This window comes from Crocodylus porosus, unplaced genomic scaffold, assembly GCF_001723895.1.
Source record: "Crocodylus porosus isolate Cpor-Errol unplaced genomic scaffold, CroPor_comp1, whole genome shotgun sequence".
Lineage (NCBI taxonomy): Eukaryota > Metazoa > Chordata > Crocodylia > Crocodylidae > Crocodylus > Crocodylus porosus.
The window spans coordinates 81,196,401-81,215,199 of record NW_017728906.1 but is presented as its reverse complement, the minus strand read 5'-3'; the positions used below and the strand labels follow the sequence as shown (position 1 = coordinate 81,215,199).

The 18,799-nt window shown below is 42.6% G+C and overlaps 1 protein-coding gene across 1 annotated transcript in view; it reads right to left on the bottom strand.

Moving 5' to 3' along the window:
• OCA2 (OCA2 melanosomal transmembrane protein) overlaps positions 1 to 18,799 on the bottom strand; it is a 400,590-nt gene that overhangs the window by 231,517 nt on the left and 150,274 nt on the right. The window contains exons 10-14 of the mRNA XM_019529440.1: positions 14,580 to 14,651; positions 13,760 to 13,825; positions 12,737 to 12,793; positions 10,476 to 10,600; positions 4,219 to 4,357 (exon numbers count right to left, since the gene is read on the bottom strand). Of these exons, the coding sequence (XP_019384985.1) occupies positions 4,219 to 4,357; positions 10,476 to 10,600; positions 12,737 to 12,793; positions 13,760 to 13,825; positions 14,580 to 14,651 (459 nt within the window). The remainder of the gene's footprint in view (positions 1 to 4,218; positions 4,358 to 10,475; positions 10,601 to 12,736; positions 12,794 to 13,759; positions 13,826 to 14,579; positions 14,652 to 18,799) is intronic.

Here is an 18,799-nt window from a genome sequence, read left to right as displayed (position 1 = left end):
TCAAGAGATGCTTGCTCTGTGACCCTGTTAAGATCTTTCTTTACATCCCTAATAAGATGATATACGTATTATGAAAAACATCATCTTTCCTTTCCATACTTACTTTGTCCCTCTCAGTCCTTTGCACCTTTTATAGTCATTTGAAGTAAAATTGGAAGTAAAATTGCCAACAAATAAAAATCATAGTGCTTTGCATTCACTTTGAGCAGCTGCCTTGCATCTCGAATGGCTCAGAGACAGTACTAGCCTATGGTGGAGTAATTACATTAGCTGAAACACATATATAGAAGGTAACAGGGGCTGGCTGGGGCATGAGGGTGCTTAAGTGCAGGGGCTACCTGCTGCCTAGCCCCACACTTAAGCACCCTTGTGCCCCAGCCAGCCCCTTTGCCTCCCTCTGCCACCACACAGAGCCTGGGGTTGACATTACCCCTCAGCTGTGCCCCTTGCCAGCCTGGGGGTGCTCCACCCCAGCTGAAACTGCTGTGGTCCTGGGTGCACATGCAAACATTTCACCCAGGACCAATTAACTCCTGCGCAAACTGTGCCAGAGTTTATGACATCACCTTAATAGTACATGTAGATGCACTCACTGTAATCACTGATACAGATCATGGACGCCCATATATTTGGAGCCATTTCAAATGGGGAACATCATTCGACAGCCTCTGTTGCATTCTAATTGTTACGTGTGCACAATTTGCCTATGATACATATGTAGCAGAATCACTCCAGATTTAACACTAGATGAAAGAGTGTTAGCAGTTAAAGTTGTTTTGCTATACTTGTACCATTTCCAGCTCGTTCACATATACAAATTAGAAGTAACAGCTACTATCCTTTTGAAACACCTTGAAATGTGCATGTGTTCTTATCCAAAGAATGTATTAATCCTTAAAAGGGGCTTGACCCAAAACCTAGTGAACTCATTGGAAAGGATCCCATTCACTTCAAAGAGCTTTAGGCAGGCCTCTGACTCTGTGAAGTGTTTATTACAGGTAAGGAAACTGAGATGGATATTAAGTATGGTAAACCAAGGTCACACAAGACTGCCCAGACTTGGAACTGAGAAGTTTCTGGCCCTACTGAATAACTCTCTCCAGCTAAATTAATCTATTAAATTACTATCTACAACTAAATCCATGTTTAGCCTACAAGCATACAAGCCCCAAATCCAGTAAAACACCTAATCACATATATAGCATTAAGCTTGTGCAAGCTCAGTTGAAATCAATAAAGTTCAGAATGAGCATGTGTTTTTATAGACACAGTGGTAATATGGATTATGGTCGGTAAAAGCATTACACCTCTACTGGTATAAGTGATTGGAAACCAATCTATACCTGTAACAGAACAGAAGTTTGATGCACACAGACTGGTTTAAAAATGGCAGAATCCAGTCTAAGATTTACCATCCCAGCCAAAAGGCAAATGTTCACCTGTGAATTACTTCTGGTTATGTCTAACTGGTATCCAAATTTAAGCATACTGTGGCATATTTAGGTGCAACAGAACTTCAGATATAAAAAGACAGTAATTTCAAAACTCCTATAGCTGTGGTTAAGTGTCAAGAATGTGCTGAGTACTTGTGTAAACTCTCTCTGTTGACTAGCCAAGAAAGACATTAAATATTCCCTCAGAAGTGACTGAAAAGGAAATTCAAACTGCTAAAAAAAGACACTGCAATGAAAGCATCAAGGAGAAAAATTCAGAAGCCCCTAGAATCACAAGCTGCATCCATGCTGTGGGTGATTGGGAAGCTGGGGCTGTTTCAAAATTTTAAAATCTAAAACTCTTGGGTAATATTACATAGTGATTTACTGTGTTTACATTAAAACATGTTTAAAAGCAAATACATTTTACTTGACTTAAGCATAGTATAGAAGTGTTACAAATTTTAAGTAAATACTTGGGTTGGATTATGCTTAGGAATAGGCAAGACAAGAAAACTATTTTGTAGGATCTCATTCATTCATTTACTGTGATTAAGCTTTAATTTGGTTTAAGTGATATATATTTGAAACCAATCCAGAAAGTGAAAGTGTTTTGAATATTTTTGTGGTTGTTTCCATTTAGTATCCTCATTTAAAATGGAGTTATAAAGGCATAATTTGCTATGATATCACATACCAGAGACTTTTATAAGTATTTTTAAGACTGGGTCTTCTGAGAAAGATCAGGTGCTATCCAAGAAACAATATATATAATTTGACTACTTAACAGTTAAGTAATCAATTAGATTACTTACATGCTTTCCTTGATTATAGTATGAAACTTTTAAAGTATATCTGTTTCTAAAGGTACTGCTGAAATGCTAATTTTCTAAGTATTAAAGAAAATGCACTGTGTGGTACATAAATTACCTCCTCTAGCTTAGATGACTTGAATAGGTGCAAACAGACAAAATGTTAAAGCCACCACCCAAAGTACACTAAGACACTTTATAGCCATTATCTGATTGGGCTCTTGATTTGTTCCTAATACATTTCAGATGTTTTCAAAAATACACCTCATTCATTAAATACTGTGGACTTTTAGAAACATTTCTCAAAATATATGTCATTATTCCCCCCCCACACCCACCGTCCCTGAGAACTACACTGTTAATTAGAAGAGACTTTTCTTGATATTGCTGTAGTGACATAATTCAATAACCACTAATTCAACATTAGAACTTTGTAGCAATTTCCTCCCTATCATCCTCCGGTACAGGTGTTTAATATGATGTTGTACTCACTCTACACTGCGCTTCTTTAACTTCTTCATAATTTTAATTGTCTACTTGTTCTGGATTTTAAAGACTCAGCCAAAATAAACAGCAGGGAACTGTGTCCCCAGTTTCAGGCTTAGACCGGGTTACTTACTTTAAGCAGAGCACTAAGGATGGGCAATGCAGAGCCACTCCACCCCAGCAGGAGCTCAGGAAGGGATTGATTAGAATCCCTCTCCCACTCTCCAGTCCACAAAGTGGGCTTATCAGTGCACCTAAATCCTACCCCTGGCCCAATGTAGAGCCCTATCCCGGGGTTACAGAAAGGGTTATGGATAAAATTGACATTCAAACCACTCAGACAGACTCTATCATCATCAGAGGGCCAGGGCCTAACCTAAAGTGAAAATCCTCCTCTCCTGCTGTTGGTTCAAAAATCCAGTCTCCTAAAAAAAGAGAGTGCCTGAGCTCTCTCCCCAGAGACTCTCTAACAAGCAGACTGGGGAACAATGGAGATCTCTCTCAAGCTCCTAAAAGAAAAAATAGGAGCAGGAGAAAGGGGGACTTACGACATCCTGCACATGCACATATGTACCCAAACCAAAACATGGGACGCCAAGAAGATACTTTGTCCCAAGTGACGGGAAAAATAATGAGGAGCATGAAAGCAGACCATGACTTTCAGCTCTCCCCAGAATCTAAAAGCCTTAGCACAGATGCTTTCCCACCTCAGGGGAAGAAAAAAGCATCTGGGTGGAAGGGGAGGCTATGAGTGATGTTTCATGGTCAGATGCCTGGAGTTTTTGCTGTCCAATAGACCACAGATCATGACATTCTTTTCACTGGCCTCATTTAGGAAGCAAAAATGAAACAATTCTGTTCCCAAATACAGGCACCAAGTGTGGGAAGCTAAAACCTTTCATTGCACTGTGGAGATAACAAGACATTGGCAAGAACTAGCAACCAGCTGAGGCCTGGGATGTGTGGGGGGAAGAATCTCCCGCTCTCTGAATCTCCATTATAGTTAGAATATTATTTTATTGACACAGTCTGAGCCTCACCGTTCTGTGGCAGATCCTATACTAGGCAATGCATTACCATAGTTCCCAGTACACGGACAGAACAGTTTTTATAAAGATTTGAATGTGGGTATGAGTGTGTATGCATGCTTATCTTTGAAATTTATGGGAAAAACTTTAATAAAAATGTTTGAGTTTTCAGTTCCTCCTACCTTTCCTGCTTCAATCCTGATTTAAAAATAAGGGGAAAACATTTTTTCCTGGCGACATAAAAATATAAAAACATTGTTTACAAAATACACCTGTTTTTGCATAATTAAAAAAAAATCATTCACCTAATTCTAATTAATAGCACTAATGATAAAAACAGGACAGAACAGTGCACTAATTTCTGCTTGTGTGACTGTCCGTGGGAAGAAAAGGTCGAAATTACTAAATAAACTGCTGTCTGTATCTATTTTTAGAAACACAATGGATTTCAATACATACCACCTTCCTCAGCTCCTGCTTTGAAACTATAATCACATTTGGAGGATCCCCGACAGCTGTGGCAGCCCCACCAATATTTGTGAAGATTACTTCTGCAATCAGGACATGTCTCGGATCAAGGTTAAGTACCTCGCACAACCTGCAGTCCACAGAAGAAAATGAAATCACTTCCTTAGCCTTTAATTAAATTGCCTCAAACCTTAAATGATTTATAAAACTCAGTATGTTGACTGGAAGCTTCAAACTGTTGAACAAAGAATAAAAATTGAACTTCCTTAATTAATAATTAAGACATGAATTTTACAATTCCACTGAGATGGCTTGCAATCATAGTACGTAGCTTTAAAAACAATTTTTAAAATCCCAAACAGATGGATTATAGTTAAAGTTGCATGAGCCCTTCCATTTCAACTTCCTGTTCCCAAAAGGGGATCCATGAAATTTTATAGAACTTTCACTATTTAGGCTGCAATCTAACCAACCAGTTCTCAACCCAGATAAATAAATAAGGTTGAGGAAGAGTATTTCTAACATTTTTTAAAAACATGGGAAGTAGAAAAAAATGTTCATTATCAAAAATTATCAATCAACCTTTTTTTCTTTAACTGCTCATGCACAAAACCAGGTAGATACGGGAAATCAGTGTTTTGTATAGAAACAGTCCTTGGGGAGAACTGATATCTCAAAGAGTCCCAGTAAACATCAGGACTGACTGCACCAAGTTATAATATATTGAAAGAATTACAGTGTGTTTCTAAACAGTAGATTTCACACAGTCTGCACACTAAAAGGCCAGCTCAGGACAGCCCTAATGCCCGTGCTTGATTTTTAACATGTGGCTAAAGTCAGAAATTACACATAAAATGGTTTGAGTGATTGGAAACCATTTTAAAACTGTCATAGAATGGAAGTTCAGTGCACATAAACTGATTCCAAATGGCCAAAACTGATTCAAGATAGACCTGGATGCATGTAGTATCAGACTTAACTGACTTAGGTTAAATCAGTCTATCGAACTTCTGTCCCAGATCCCCTCCTGACTCAAGTCAACCCTCAGTCCCCCAGCATCCCAGGATGTTTTGCACCTCCCCTGCCACGCTCCCTTGCAAGGCAGGTGGGCTAGCCATTGCCCACTATCTGCTCCTGTGAAGTCTGGCCATCTCCACCACTGAGCTGTCACAGAGCTCAGGCAGCAGAGCCCCTGCTCCCCAACCCAGCTGGCAGGGTGGCATAGGGACTGCTAAGGGGGTGGGGCAGCTAGTGTGCACAGTGTGGGGGACCCCATGATGAGAGCTTTCCCCCTCCCACAGCCTGACTCTTCTCCTAGCAGCAGGATAGCCCCAGCCTCTTCCCCTTGCCAGATCTGGCCTCTCAGCCATGACAGGCAGGGGTGGGGGGAGGCATGTAAAAGAGCTCCCTGGCCTTGCCATGGGCCCCCCCAGCCCATGCCCTTCACCCCTCTAGCTGAGAGGCCAGGTCCAGGGCAGAGGAAATCACCCAGCTGGGCTGCACAGAGAAAAGCCTTTGCCATGGGACATCCCTGCCCAGTGCAGACCCCATGCCGGAGGCTGAGTCTGGGATGGGGGCATCTGTTTCCACCCCACTCCTGGTCACCTGGGGCTGCCGTGGTGACCAGCTTTGCAAGCCTAGAGCTCCAGGCAGGGAGGGTCTTCAATAACAGCAGGGGGTTGTGTCCCTGACAGCCTATCGGGGTGGATCTGGTGCTAGGCTGGGAGGTGTGCAGGAATGCCACCCCCCACCACCACCACATTCTGGCCTAACCAGAATACACATTTGCCTGCTTCCCCTCCCACAAGGGCAAACATGTGTTATGTTTGCTCATGATCCAATCTTTGCAGGTTAGAAAAACCTGCAAAGGATTAATTGATTTTGCCTCAGGCTTTTTCACTGTCTGTACTTAGCCTATATGTGCTTCAAGTTTAACATGTGCCTTAAGGGTGCATTTATGGTGCTATTAACACATTCATCACACTATAATTTTAATGTGTGTCATGGCCCTTAGTACTTTCCTGAAAAAGGCTGGAGTTAAGCAGGTGTTGAAATGCTTTCCTGGGACATTCAAGAATAAGAGTTTCCAGATAGTGAGTAATACCAGTTTAACTATTTGGGTCTGACCCTACTAGTAGATTTGTGCATATGAGCTCTGAAGTCTTCAAATGAGTGGTGTTCCCCTGGACTACTTAACAAGCACAGAAAAGTAGTGACTTTCAGGGGTTTTTTTGGTTTTTTACATTCCAGTAGCCTCTACCTAATTAGCTCCATATATTAAGAGAGATTTTTCTCTACCATGGGAGTGGACTGTTCATCATGCTGCTAAAGTAAGCCCCACTCAACCCTCTCCTGTTCCATGCACAACAACCCATATCACATCCCACTCCTGGAAAATGCAGGGACCTTCCCTCCAGCACTCTACAGAATTTCTGAACAGCAAACTGCATCATGATGTAGAAGAACCTGAATTAGCTGTAAAAAAAAAACTGACTGTGATACCAGAAGAAGTCTGTCTACAGAGCAGGGTCTTTAGCACAAGTGTAAATTAACCTATACTAAGTTCCATGTTCCTACAGATAAACTCCTTCTATTACTCAAGTTACTGCATTTACAGCAAGCTCAGGTATGTCTATACTATGTTCAACTACTCTGCAGTGGAGACGTACCACTGTGATAAACCCATTGTGATGACAAGGGCTAAGGACAGACATTCAAAAAGCCTGAAGATGAATTGATTCAATCTTTGAGGTCCAACCTGCAAAGCTGGAACCAATTTGGAGGTGGATAGACATTCCCTTTTCATTCCAGAAATGTAGGCACATGCCTGCAGTGGCTCAGGCTAGAAGCTAGGGGTGTTAGAGCAGCCCTCCCTTCCCTTCAACAGTGCTGAGCTGAGTGGAGGTGTGGCCAGGCCCCCGCCTGATGCTCTGGTTAGGGGGGGTTCCCCTCCCAGCAGACCAGCAGGGAGTTGATAACACAGTTAAATCACCCCTAACTCAATGTTTATCAGCCCATTAAGAAAAAAAAAAAGCTTCCCTCACTAGGTCAACCTCCTCTTAAACAACTTTTTTCCATGGAAGGAACAGAGGGACATTACCAGCTACCGGCTGATAAGCTCCAAAAAGCCCTAAGCCAACACTGTGCTGTCTCCCTTTGTCCTGTTTCCCACAGCATGGACCATAGCCAGCACATGGTATGCTAGCTAATGCTGAGAGGTGTCTGTGTAAGGCAGAGGGTAGGGGGGAATCCTTGCATCAGCAGGGATTGGTGAGGGGGAGAGAGGAGCAGGAGCAGGAGGAAGCCAGGCAGATGCCACTGTACCTGCAGTCTCTGCTGAAGCTGCAGCCAGGGAGCAGAGGAGACAGCCCAATACAGCTCTCTGGAGCCCAGCCCAGACAGCATTGTCAGGATGCTGGAGGACTCTGATTTAACTTAAACCAGGATGGAAGGAGGCAGTTTAGGAAAGTGAAGAATTGGCTTCTTCCATCATTTTGTGGCCACCCACACAACATAACCAACAATGAAGATAAGCCAGGAGACAGTGGGAGCATGACTTACTCTCTATTTATGGTTGCATTAATTAGCTTCCCTGTAAACAGTGTAGGAGCAGGGAAGAAAGTAAAACAGTGTCCAAATGCCTTCCTTGGTTTAGGATGCGGCTATAAGTCGCCCCTAGAGCAGGACAGGCTCTTCTGAGTCCATCTAACTCCATGTTATTCAAAATATATTTCAAAGCAAAGAAAATTTAAAACCTCTAGTTAATACAGTTAGGCTATCACAATGAAAATAAAAATAGTGGCAATTTAAAAGCATAAAAACATTATAAAATGCTACACATCTATATACTATGATTGCAGAAGTAAAAATGTTCAGTAAAATATTTTTGCTACAAAACACTCCAACCCCAGTAAAATATTGTTTGAATAACAGCATGAAATGATATTGTTAAAAGCTATGTTGTAATGGAGTTGCACAAGGGACAGAATTAAGATTTAGTACAATATAAACAATGTTGTTGCTTTACTTCTGAGTGCTTAACAGTGGATTCTATATTCCTTAGCACTTTTTTTCTTAATGGGGTACAGACATTTTGTGGAAGAAGAATCCTTACTACAGTCTTTAAAAAACTTTGATTAATGGATTATTAAAATGTGTTAGCTGTACAGTCAGATTAAACCATTATGCTTTATTTATCCAAGCTTTATAATTTCCCATATGAACAGACGATTTCAAACAGGGAAACATCTAGGCATTCGGAGTATGGTTTAAAATATAATAAGTTATCCCTAAAGAGGGTTATAGTTATTATATTTTTTTTTAATATCTATTTACCACAAAAATGTGACAAGAACATTACATTTTATGCCTTATTGATAAAAGTCTGAAACCTTATGGTCATGGAATAAGGAGAATTTTCTGCAAGCTTCATCTCCATGGCAATGACAGTATAGAGCAGCATAGTGAAGTTATAGGTAAGGCAAAAAGATAATAATAAGAAAAGAATGACTATTTCAGAGAAACACCAAAATAGGGTGGGGGTTAAATAAAAAAGCATTAGAGTAGAATTTTTATTTTGCTAGTTTAGAAGTATAGATAGTGATCATCCAACTAAAAGTCTTAGATGCTGTTCCCCTATTTCAGGCTTATAAAATCATTTAGCATAAAATAAATAGATGCAGCAGTAATTCTATACATGAACAGCAGTTTGTGTGTAGACTTTTAAGATTTCAATCTGTTACCAATTATATTTAACTCAAAACATTCTGCAACGTAACTAGAGAACATTTGATGTTTAATAATTCCAGCATTTCCTAGTCTAAGGGCTCATCTATATGTGCAATTAATGCAAAGCAATAAACTTCAGCACTTATTGCTCTGGAGTTTATTGCTCCTGGGTGCACCATTTGAACATGCGCCTGGGACCACAGCACATTGAGCCGGGTCGGAGCAGCCTCATCTGGCAGAGGGCCCTGAGGATCAGCCTGCTCCCCCATTGCTCAATGTGCTGCAGAGGGGCTGACTAGGATACGAGAGTGCTCCAGTGTAGAGCTAGCCAGCAGGCAGCCTCCACACTGAAGCACCCTTGTGCTGCAGCTAGCCATGTCAGCGTCTATGCATATACTGATGAGGAGTTTTTTACTCCACATCAGGACAGTGCTTACAGGTACAGTATTTACAGGTACTAACCTGCTACAGAGTTAATTTCTTCCAGTCAAATGGGGTGCACATGTAGACACAAGATGTATACTGAGGAGCTAATTAGTCTACTCCTCAGTAATCATCTCACGTAGCTACAACCTAAGTGGTAAAAATAATGGCTGAAATAAAGTAAATTAATGTAATCTACTAAAAATATGATCAGGTAAAAAACAAATGAGGCTTTCATTCACCAGCTGTTTCTCCATCTACAATAAACTTCACTTGCAAACTGATTTTGACTACTGAGAACTACATCTAATAGGAAATGTATCATAAAATTCTGTATATGTAAATATGATAGCATCTATGAATCTATGATGACAACTACAAGCGTTACATCACTTGTGGTAAGATTTAAAATCACCCTTTCCTCAGATCTTAAAAAAACTTTAACTGGATTAACTGGATTTCCTTGGTTAAATACAGGTTAAATTTAACCTAAACAGTGGTTTATAATCACACAGACTAAATGTGATTGCAAAACGTATGCTATTAATTTTTAGAAATCTGCAATAATTGAATTCAGTAAAAATGCTGATTAACTCTTCTACATATTTGGAATTAACCTGGAGCTGTACCAATGTTATAGTAATTAGTAAAAAAATTCAGAGCCGCCTTCTCTAAAAGTCACACTTTTTACCGCTTGGCCTACACAAAAAATTCCATCAGTTGCCAGTAGTATTAGAAGAATTAGAACTCTTTAAATCATCAGTTATAAAGAAGAGTTGTACATAAACATAGCTAGTGCATGAGGGGATGTTTTTCAAAAAAAGTAAAGCCACCCTGCTTGCAAAAACAATTTGCAACCACAATAGAACAGTTGACACCCTTGGCTATTGCAGTTCAAATGCAGGTACAAGTCAGAGTGCTTGCACATGTACTTAATTGCAGAAGGAGATAAATGTGTGAGAACATCAAAACAGGGAAAGTGCACTCTTTGAAAAATATAGCTTTATATACTATTTACAACAATAGCTTTGTAAACATGTCAGTCAGCAATATTAATCTACAATAGACTAATGCCAAAAGCATAACAATAAAAGTACCTTATGGTTACTGGAGTAAAAAGAAGCATTGTAGTAACGTTGTCCAAAAACGCAGAAAGAATTGCAGCAATAAGACATAGAATGATAATCATGGCCCACACTCTGCCTCTAGATAATCGGTAAGCCTAAGGAAAACAAAGAACAATGACATAAAGGTACTGAATCTAATATTTCAGTTTCATTTCAACAGGTGTTTCATTTCAAAGCTATTTTGACACAGTTCGAGCTCAAAACCACAAAGTCAAAACAAAACAAAAGGCTTCGAAAGAACTTTGAAATGAAATAAGGGCACTTGAAACATTTTGAAAGTTTCAAAACATTTCAAGTTTCAAAGCCAGGCTTGCTGCAGTTAGACAGAAACTAAGGAGAGGGAGGGCAAAGAGCGGGGAAAGACTGATCTCTGCCCGAACATTCCCCCAGCTCCTGGTTCAATTCCCCAGTCCCCTGTTGGATTCCCCGGCTCTCTGATCGCTTCCTCCAGCTCTCTGATCATTTCCCTAGCTCTTCCCAGGGGGTGTAGGCCCCCAATCTGTCCATGGGGTTTCAGCAGACTGCCACTGAAACTTCAGCAGCAGCCTGCTGAAACCCATTGCACAGATCTGGGGGCCCATGCCCCTGAGAGGAGCTGGGGAAGCGATCAGAGAACTGGAGAATCAAACAGGGGGTTGGGGAACTGAACCGGGGAGCTGGGGGAATGTCCAGGGACCTGAACATTCCCCCAGTTCCTGGTTGGATTCCTCAGCTCCCCGATCTTTCCCCCAGCTCTCTGATCGCTTCCCCCAACTCTTCCTGGGAGGTGCAGGCCCCCCAGATGATGCAGGATGACAGCAGGTTGCTGCTGCCAGCTGGGACTGGTGGTGGGCACAGCCCATGCCAAGCACTGGGAAGCCTGGTACTGCCACTGGCCCCAGCCAGCAGTGGCAGCATGCTGTCATCCCGCGTGCAGATCCGGGACCCTGTGCCCCCTGGGAGGGCTGCAGAGCTGTGCCAGACTCCTCCCAGGGAGCGCAGGATGATGCTGGGAAGCCTGGAGCTGGTGCTGGCCCCAGCCAGCAGTGGCAGCATCCTGTCATCCTGCATGCAGATCCAGGGACCCGCACCCCACAGGAAGAGTCCAGCACAGCCCCGCAACCCTCCTGGGGGACATGGGCCCCCAGATCTGTGCACAGGATGACAGCAGGCTGCCACTACCGGCAAGTGATATGAGTTTTGATTTGAACAGTTTGAGGTGCAGTTTCCCAGAAACCCCTGCACTTAAGTCCTTGAAACTAAGCAACCTTCACGCCCTCAGAGGGGTGTACCACCCCTGCAATTTGCATCTGAATCAGGCAAGAAATGACAAAGTTATAGGCATTTTCATGATTCCCCATTATAGCCTATGGACGAAACAAAACAGTGCTTCAAAATGAAATGAAACAACAAAATGAAACAGTGTCCCTTCGAAATGGCAAAACAGAAGTTGAAACAAAACAGTGCTGTTTCACACAGCCCTAACTAGTACACAAACTTACAGAGATGGCGCAACATCATTGGGAAATATTCTCTAGGCCAGAGGTGGCCACCTACAACACATGCTACAAGTGGCATGGATAGTCTCTGTGAGTGGCACGCAGCAGACAGAGGAAGGGAGAGGCAGACAGGGCAGGGAGCAGAAAGCAGAGCAGCAAATCAGCCAGAGGCACAGGGCAATGAATGGAAAACAGAGTAGCTAAACAAGCAGAAAGGGATGGGAGTGCTACACAGCAAGGGTGTTGGGCTAATTAGTGGAATGCCTGCCAAAAAAGTTGTCCCCCGCTGCATTAGGCCGATAAGTAGTATGCAAAACCTTCCATTTAACAGGGGAGGAAACAGGCAGAGCAATAAAGTGCTTTACTAAACATCATACAGGGAATCTGTGACAGAACCAGGAAGAAAATCCAGATTCTCTACCCTCCTCTCACTCTCAGAAAATTCAAGTAAACAAGGTTTATATGGGAAACTGCATGAATTGAGCTCCAACTCCTATCCAGTGGGCAGTTTTGCTCTGCTGTTTTATTTACTCATGGAAAGGGCACCTTGCCAGGGGTCCTCCACAAAAGTCTAATTTGCACACCACAGCTTTAAAAGCTCTCTCAAACACTTGCTTAAACAATTTACAAGTTATCTATCTGTCAGCCATTGTTATGTTACATAGCAGGACAAATGTAGCCTGCACTGAAAGAAATGTGAGAGTGTAATACTGTTTAAAAAAAAGTCAATGGCAAGTGTCACAACAAACCTACCTTTACTGCACAGTAATCAAAAAATCCAGTTTCAGAAAATATGGCCACCAGAAGCATCTACAGAAAAAGGTAAAGAAAAAAGAATTGTTTTGAAATGGAATTATTTTCCCAACAGGACAATACCATGGTGTGTTGCTTTAACAAGGAATCTGCACTTCTATCATAATTTTGGTCATTCCTCCCCACCCCCCACACATTTTTTTGAAACCCCAGGACCCCAACATCAGGATGCTAAGCAATAAAAGTCAAATTTAGTTTTTACAGTGTAATTTACCCTTCTGCAGAAGGGCAGCAGTCCTTTTTCACATGTAAGTGGCGCATAAACCTTGTGATCGCCCTCCCGCTGGGAGTGATTTCCATTCCTAATTACTTGGCAGGGAATATATGCTAAAGATATCTACCCTGGGCCACTAATCAAGAGTATCCATTAGCATATTTTCTTCAGCATTGTTCTGTAAGATCCAGAAGACATTAGCTCTAGAAAGTTACATACATGTTTTCCATAATTCTGGAAAGTTGCCTGACACCATCCATCTTGCTTCACTAATGCTAGACAACACAGCTTATTAGGAATAAGATTGGGCAGAAAAATAAATATATTATTACAGCCAGGTTAGATGAGTGCTTTCGTCTGTACATTTCTCATTCCACCTCCAAATACAATGATGTGTAGGACAAAGGAAAACCACTCTCTCTAGCAGAGTTAGTTTGAGGAAGATTTTGAGTAAACAAAATTAATAAGATAAATGACAGTCATAACACTTGGCACTCATACAGGGCTTTCGCTAATAGTTCTCATAGATCTTTTGAATGTGTTATTATCCCCATTTTACAGATGAAGAGACAGATAGAGTACACTCTGAATATTTTCAGAGTGGTTCCAATTCTGAGACACCCAAAAGGGGCCAAATTTTCAGCATGGCATCGCTCCATGAAAGCACTGTTAACAAAATAAAAAGAAACAGTGAAGTATCAAAAACAATTACTCCAGCAGTTTTAGAGCAAAAGATGCATTTTAATTACCATTCCAAACAACAGCGCCAGAGTTTCATAATCAATCCACTGCACCACTTTGACCATGCTTGGCCTCTGCAAACAAATGATACAATTATCAGTCAGCCATGCCAATCGCCTAACTAGTGATTAGCTGTGGAACTACAAACTCTGTTTAATTGGTGACCATTTAAATAAACCATGATGAAAATGAATTAGTATTTCTCCAAGGTACCCAAAGGGGGCTGTTTTCTATTACCTCTGAAAAATGCTGACAACCTGCATAGTTCATTATGTAATGTTTGCATTAGGCTTTTTGATTGTTTGTTTCTATCACAGCATTATAGAAATTAAGGAAAACTGGATTATAGTTAGTGTCCTTTACTGGCAAACTTTACCTGTGGCAAACTGGAGAATAGCAATGACACAGGGACTGGTTTATGAGAAAGAATTAAAGGCATATAATGTTGCTAAATATCAACTGGGGATAGGTGTGGGAAGGTATGAGCCCCAAGGCGTAAATATTTAAGGGAGCCCAAGCCTTCCAGTTTGACGAATACAAATGTAACTGAAAACAACAGTATTAGAGCTTATCTGAATAAAACTGAAAATGGACATGTTCCTCTCCCTGCAAATTCAAAATATCACACCACCTTCATCTCGTTTTCTTCTGTTTGAGGCTGGAAAACAGACCTTCTCTTTCATGAGCCCCAAAATTAAATATTATTCTTATAGCACTTTCTGCCCCATAAAGACTGCAAAACTCTCTGGTCATTTTCAGAAAGATAATCATGGGAGCTTATGATACAATACATAGACATAAACTGAATACTTGAATATGGCAACTTACTTCCCCTGCCACAGCTAGTGCAGCCAAGGCTGCCAGGGAGCCCAGCATCGCCGCAAGGGCTCTATGGACAATCTGTAAGAAATGGCAAAAAAATATTGAAAAGCCTTTTAAACCTCTACTTGACTCCTACCCTTTCAGTCGAGCTGGCCACTTCAAAGCGGCCTCTTTTTTTTTTTTCAAACTTGTTTCTCATTAAAACAAAAACAAAATCCTGTGTGAACAGAGACTGGCCTGGGATGTGGGAGCCCCATCATGAAGGTCCAACTCTGTCCAATTTAGAGAAGAGTTCTGTATCCCAAATCAGACAGCACAGGGAACTTGAACCCTAACATCAGAGGCCAGCACCCTAATCACACCTATAGACAAACACGCTTCCAAGGAGGGGTTTTAGTGATGTGGATGCACCCCCTCCCATTGGGTTGTGCACTTCATGCACAATAAGCTCTCCAAGCTCACTAGCTGGTCAGTACAGCTGGTCCCCTGCTAGAACCACGGTTTTCATACTGCTACAGATCCTGGAGGTGAATTCATTTCCCCCCTCTCTCACTTTTTCCCTTGCCGTCAAATTCAGCATGGGAAACGGTTTGTTGGGAAAGATTTAACAGTGATGTGATCATCCCCAGGGCTCTGGAGCTGCACAAAAGCAGTGGCTCCAGCAAGAGCCCACGCCAACTAGCTGAAGAGCTGAGAGCTCCCTGAATAGGCAGAACTCCAGCAGGAGTCCACACGGACTGGCTGGGAGCTCAGAGAACTCACTCCACATGTGCTGCACAGCTGACAGGGGTTTGGCTACAACCCCCTCACACTTCTCCTGGATCCGCCTATGTACAGGATTCATGACAAGAACATGCAGTTCCAGTCATGAGTTTGGGGGTAATTAGCAGATGGCTCCTTTTGCCAGGAGAAGTGGGGGGTTGTGCTAGGATCTGAACAGTACTCAGCTGTGGAGTCACTATGACTTGCAATGCTGTTGACCCTGCTGGGGCCCAGCCTAGTGAACTGTATGGTAAATCATGAGCCTTTTGGCTTTGGACTAATATCATGCATAGTTTGTGTTATATATGCATAGGTACAAAAGTGCAACTTAAAAGGGTGCTAATGGAGTACCTGGGATAACAAGGAGTAATGGCCACAAGTTGATTGACAGCAGGTTCAGGCTTGATATCAGGAGCCATTACTTTATGGTTAGACCTGCCAGGCTCTGGAATGGGCTCCCAAGGGAGGCGGTGCTCTCCCCTACCTTGGGGGTCTTCAAGAGGGGTTGGATAGATATCTGGGTGGGGTATATGATCCCAGCACTCGTTCCTGCCCAGGGCAGGGGGTCAGACTTGATGATCTGTTCTGGTCCCTTCCAACCCTAGAAACTATGAAATAAGCGTGCACACTTGCTCACTCAGTCTCACAGATATACACATAAGCCCATTCTTTTAAGCCTCTCTCTTAAAACCGTCCTGGCAAAAGTTTCATCAAAACTAAAACTTCTCCACCAACTGTTCCAGTTTCAACAAAACAACCATGCATCATAAGTATGTTTCAACTAGCTACCTTTAACTCTTCAAATGAGCCATACTGCTGGCTTGACTTCTCTGATTGCCCCGTAGATTGCCTGCAGATCATTTCACTACCACTAGTCATCTCAAACTATTGTCACTGATGTCTGTTCTTTGTATTCCATTAGCTTGTAGCCTCCCCAAAAACAGCAGCTAAAATACCGTATTTTTCGGACCATAAGACGCACTTTTTTCCCCCCAAAAGTGGGGGGAAAATGAGGGTGCGTCTTATGGTCTGAAGGTGTGTGTCCCGGGGAGACGGGACGGAGCTTGCCCGCGGAGGCGGCGGAGCCCGAGCGGGACATCCGCCGCTTGTTTAGACCGGAAGCCGACGCCCGTGCCGGTGGCCGGGAGCCGGCAATAAAAATGGCCGGCCGGAACAGACGGGGCAGGAGTCCGAAGGAGGGACTCGCTGCCGCGGAGACTGAGGCTCCAGGAGGGGTGCGTCTTATGGTCCGGTGCATCTTATGGTCCGAAAAATACGGTAAGTCTTCCTTCCCCATTCTTAAGATCATGTGATTCCCTTAACTGGCCATCTGTAATAGTACACTAGAATACTCACAATAGACAAGTCATGTTAAATAAGTGTCAAACTCAGAGCCCATGACATTTTAGACTTTAAGAACAATATTATTTTTAAATTCTTTGCACTTCCAGATCATTTTAACTTAGTAACTCAAAGCACTTTTACCAAATTTAATTAACTTAGCCTGCTAATAGATATTATTCCATCCATTTTGCTGACAGATAAACAGATACAGGTATATGATTTTCCAGACTCTCATTATAAATCAGTCACAAAGGTGAAAACTAAAGCTAAGTACAGATGTTTCAAAAACCTAAGGCAGAATTAATCTAAATTATGCAGTTTTCTGTAAGCAGCATAGGTGAACAAGTTGCCTATACTGGCTGAGGCCAGCAGGTTGGGGTGCTCCTGCACACCTCTTAGGAAGCCCCAAGGGAAGCTCCCTGGACTGCCAGAGAATGCCAGGCAAAGCCAAGTGACCGGATCAGTCCTGATGAGCTGCCAGGTCCATGCAGCAGAAGCCTCTATTCCCATTCCCCTCTCCACCAACTCCCTCCCCACTGCCTAGCTGCAAGTGACAACTGGCCGCAGGTAAGAGGCAGGGCTGGGGACAGAGGCTTTGCAGGCTCAGATCTGAAAGCCAGGGCTGGGTCCATGCAGCAAAAGTTTCCACTCACTCCTCCCTGCTGACTGGCTCCAGCTGACAACTTGCCATAGGCAGGAGTCAGTGCTTGGGACTGATGCTTTTGCTGGCTCAGGTGTGGGATAGCTCAGGGGCAGGCCCCACAGAGCAGACAAGCAAGGCCAAGTGGTAGAGTGCCTCCCTGCAAGTAGTGTGGGGGACAGCAGGGGCGGGGCCTCAGAGGAACCTGGGATGCTAGCAGACAGCAACCTAACATCATTCAAATAGGAAATATGGTACAGAAATTTGACACACCAGACTTACCTAATTCAAATAAGTTTGAGCGCACATCAATCCAGGACTATATTAGACCAGGTTCCTCCATTTTTAGACCAGTCTACATGCCCCAAACTTCTATACAGTTCCAAGTTTGGTTCACTTTCCAATCACTTACTCCAGACTATGTGCAACATCTGTACCTAGCCTAAGACAACAGCCTCTTCTTCAGGGTACTGGACAAAACCGCAACAAATATTCTGAAATAATACAAACAGTCTACAGCATGAAGATATGTATTAAAAGAAACAGCTTCCATTTATCTAAAAAATGTATTATGCCTCCTTAATATTTAAGGAGGAAATATTAAAGCCAAATATGCCCTGCAAACATCTGTGTCTTTCACTCCCTGTTCTGTTTTACAACTATATAAGATGCAGTTCATGTATTAAATCATTTTAGATCATTAAAGAAAGAGAATTTTATTATACAAAAAGCATGCTACAAATGTTTTAATCGTATTTACTGTTAGCATTAAATCCATGACAAATGGGTTAACAGTGTCTCAATATTAGTCGAATGGAAGTAAAAACTATTTCTGGGGGAAAGTAATATCATATAGAAATATCTCATTTGCTGTTAATTTCACTTAGAAAAGTTCTGCTGACAAGAAAGAAATATTGCCAACACCTGAAGGCCTTTCTGTTTGTTCATCTTAAAAAAGAAGGGAAATGTTTGGTTTCTATTTTTCTTTGTATTTACCTTTTTATGTTTAAGTTCCAGTTCCTCTAGAAAAATAACACCACAATATATTGAATACCATATTTTCTGGCATACACCACTTAACTTTCTCCCAAAAAAATGGCTGCCACATTCCATGTCCTACAACTCTTGAGGATCACATTTATAATGTGAGCTCCAGGCCACAGTCCAGAGACTGTGTGCCATCAGGGACTGTGAGCAGGAGATAGACTCCTACTGCCAGGCCCTTCTCCCCCGGGAGCCGCAGGGTAGAGCACCGTCTCCCTCCACGACTAAGGAGGACTCTGGGACCTCCCGCTCTGCCCAGTCAGGGGCATCGACCAAGGTGGTCAAGGGCCCGAAGGCCCGCCGCACCAAGGCCCCTCCCTCACCGGAGCTTAGCAACAGGTTCGCACCTCTTCCAGCCCCGGCAGAGCCTGCTCAGTTGCCAGCTCCCGCAGGCAACCCAGGCTCAACCGCAGCTACTGCCCCCGCTCTCCCCAAG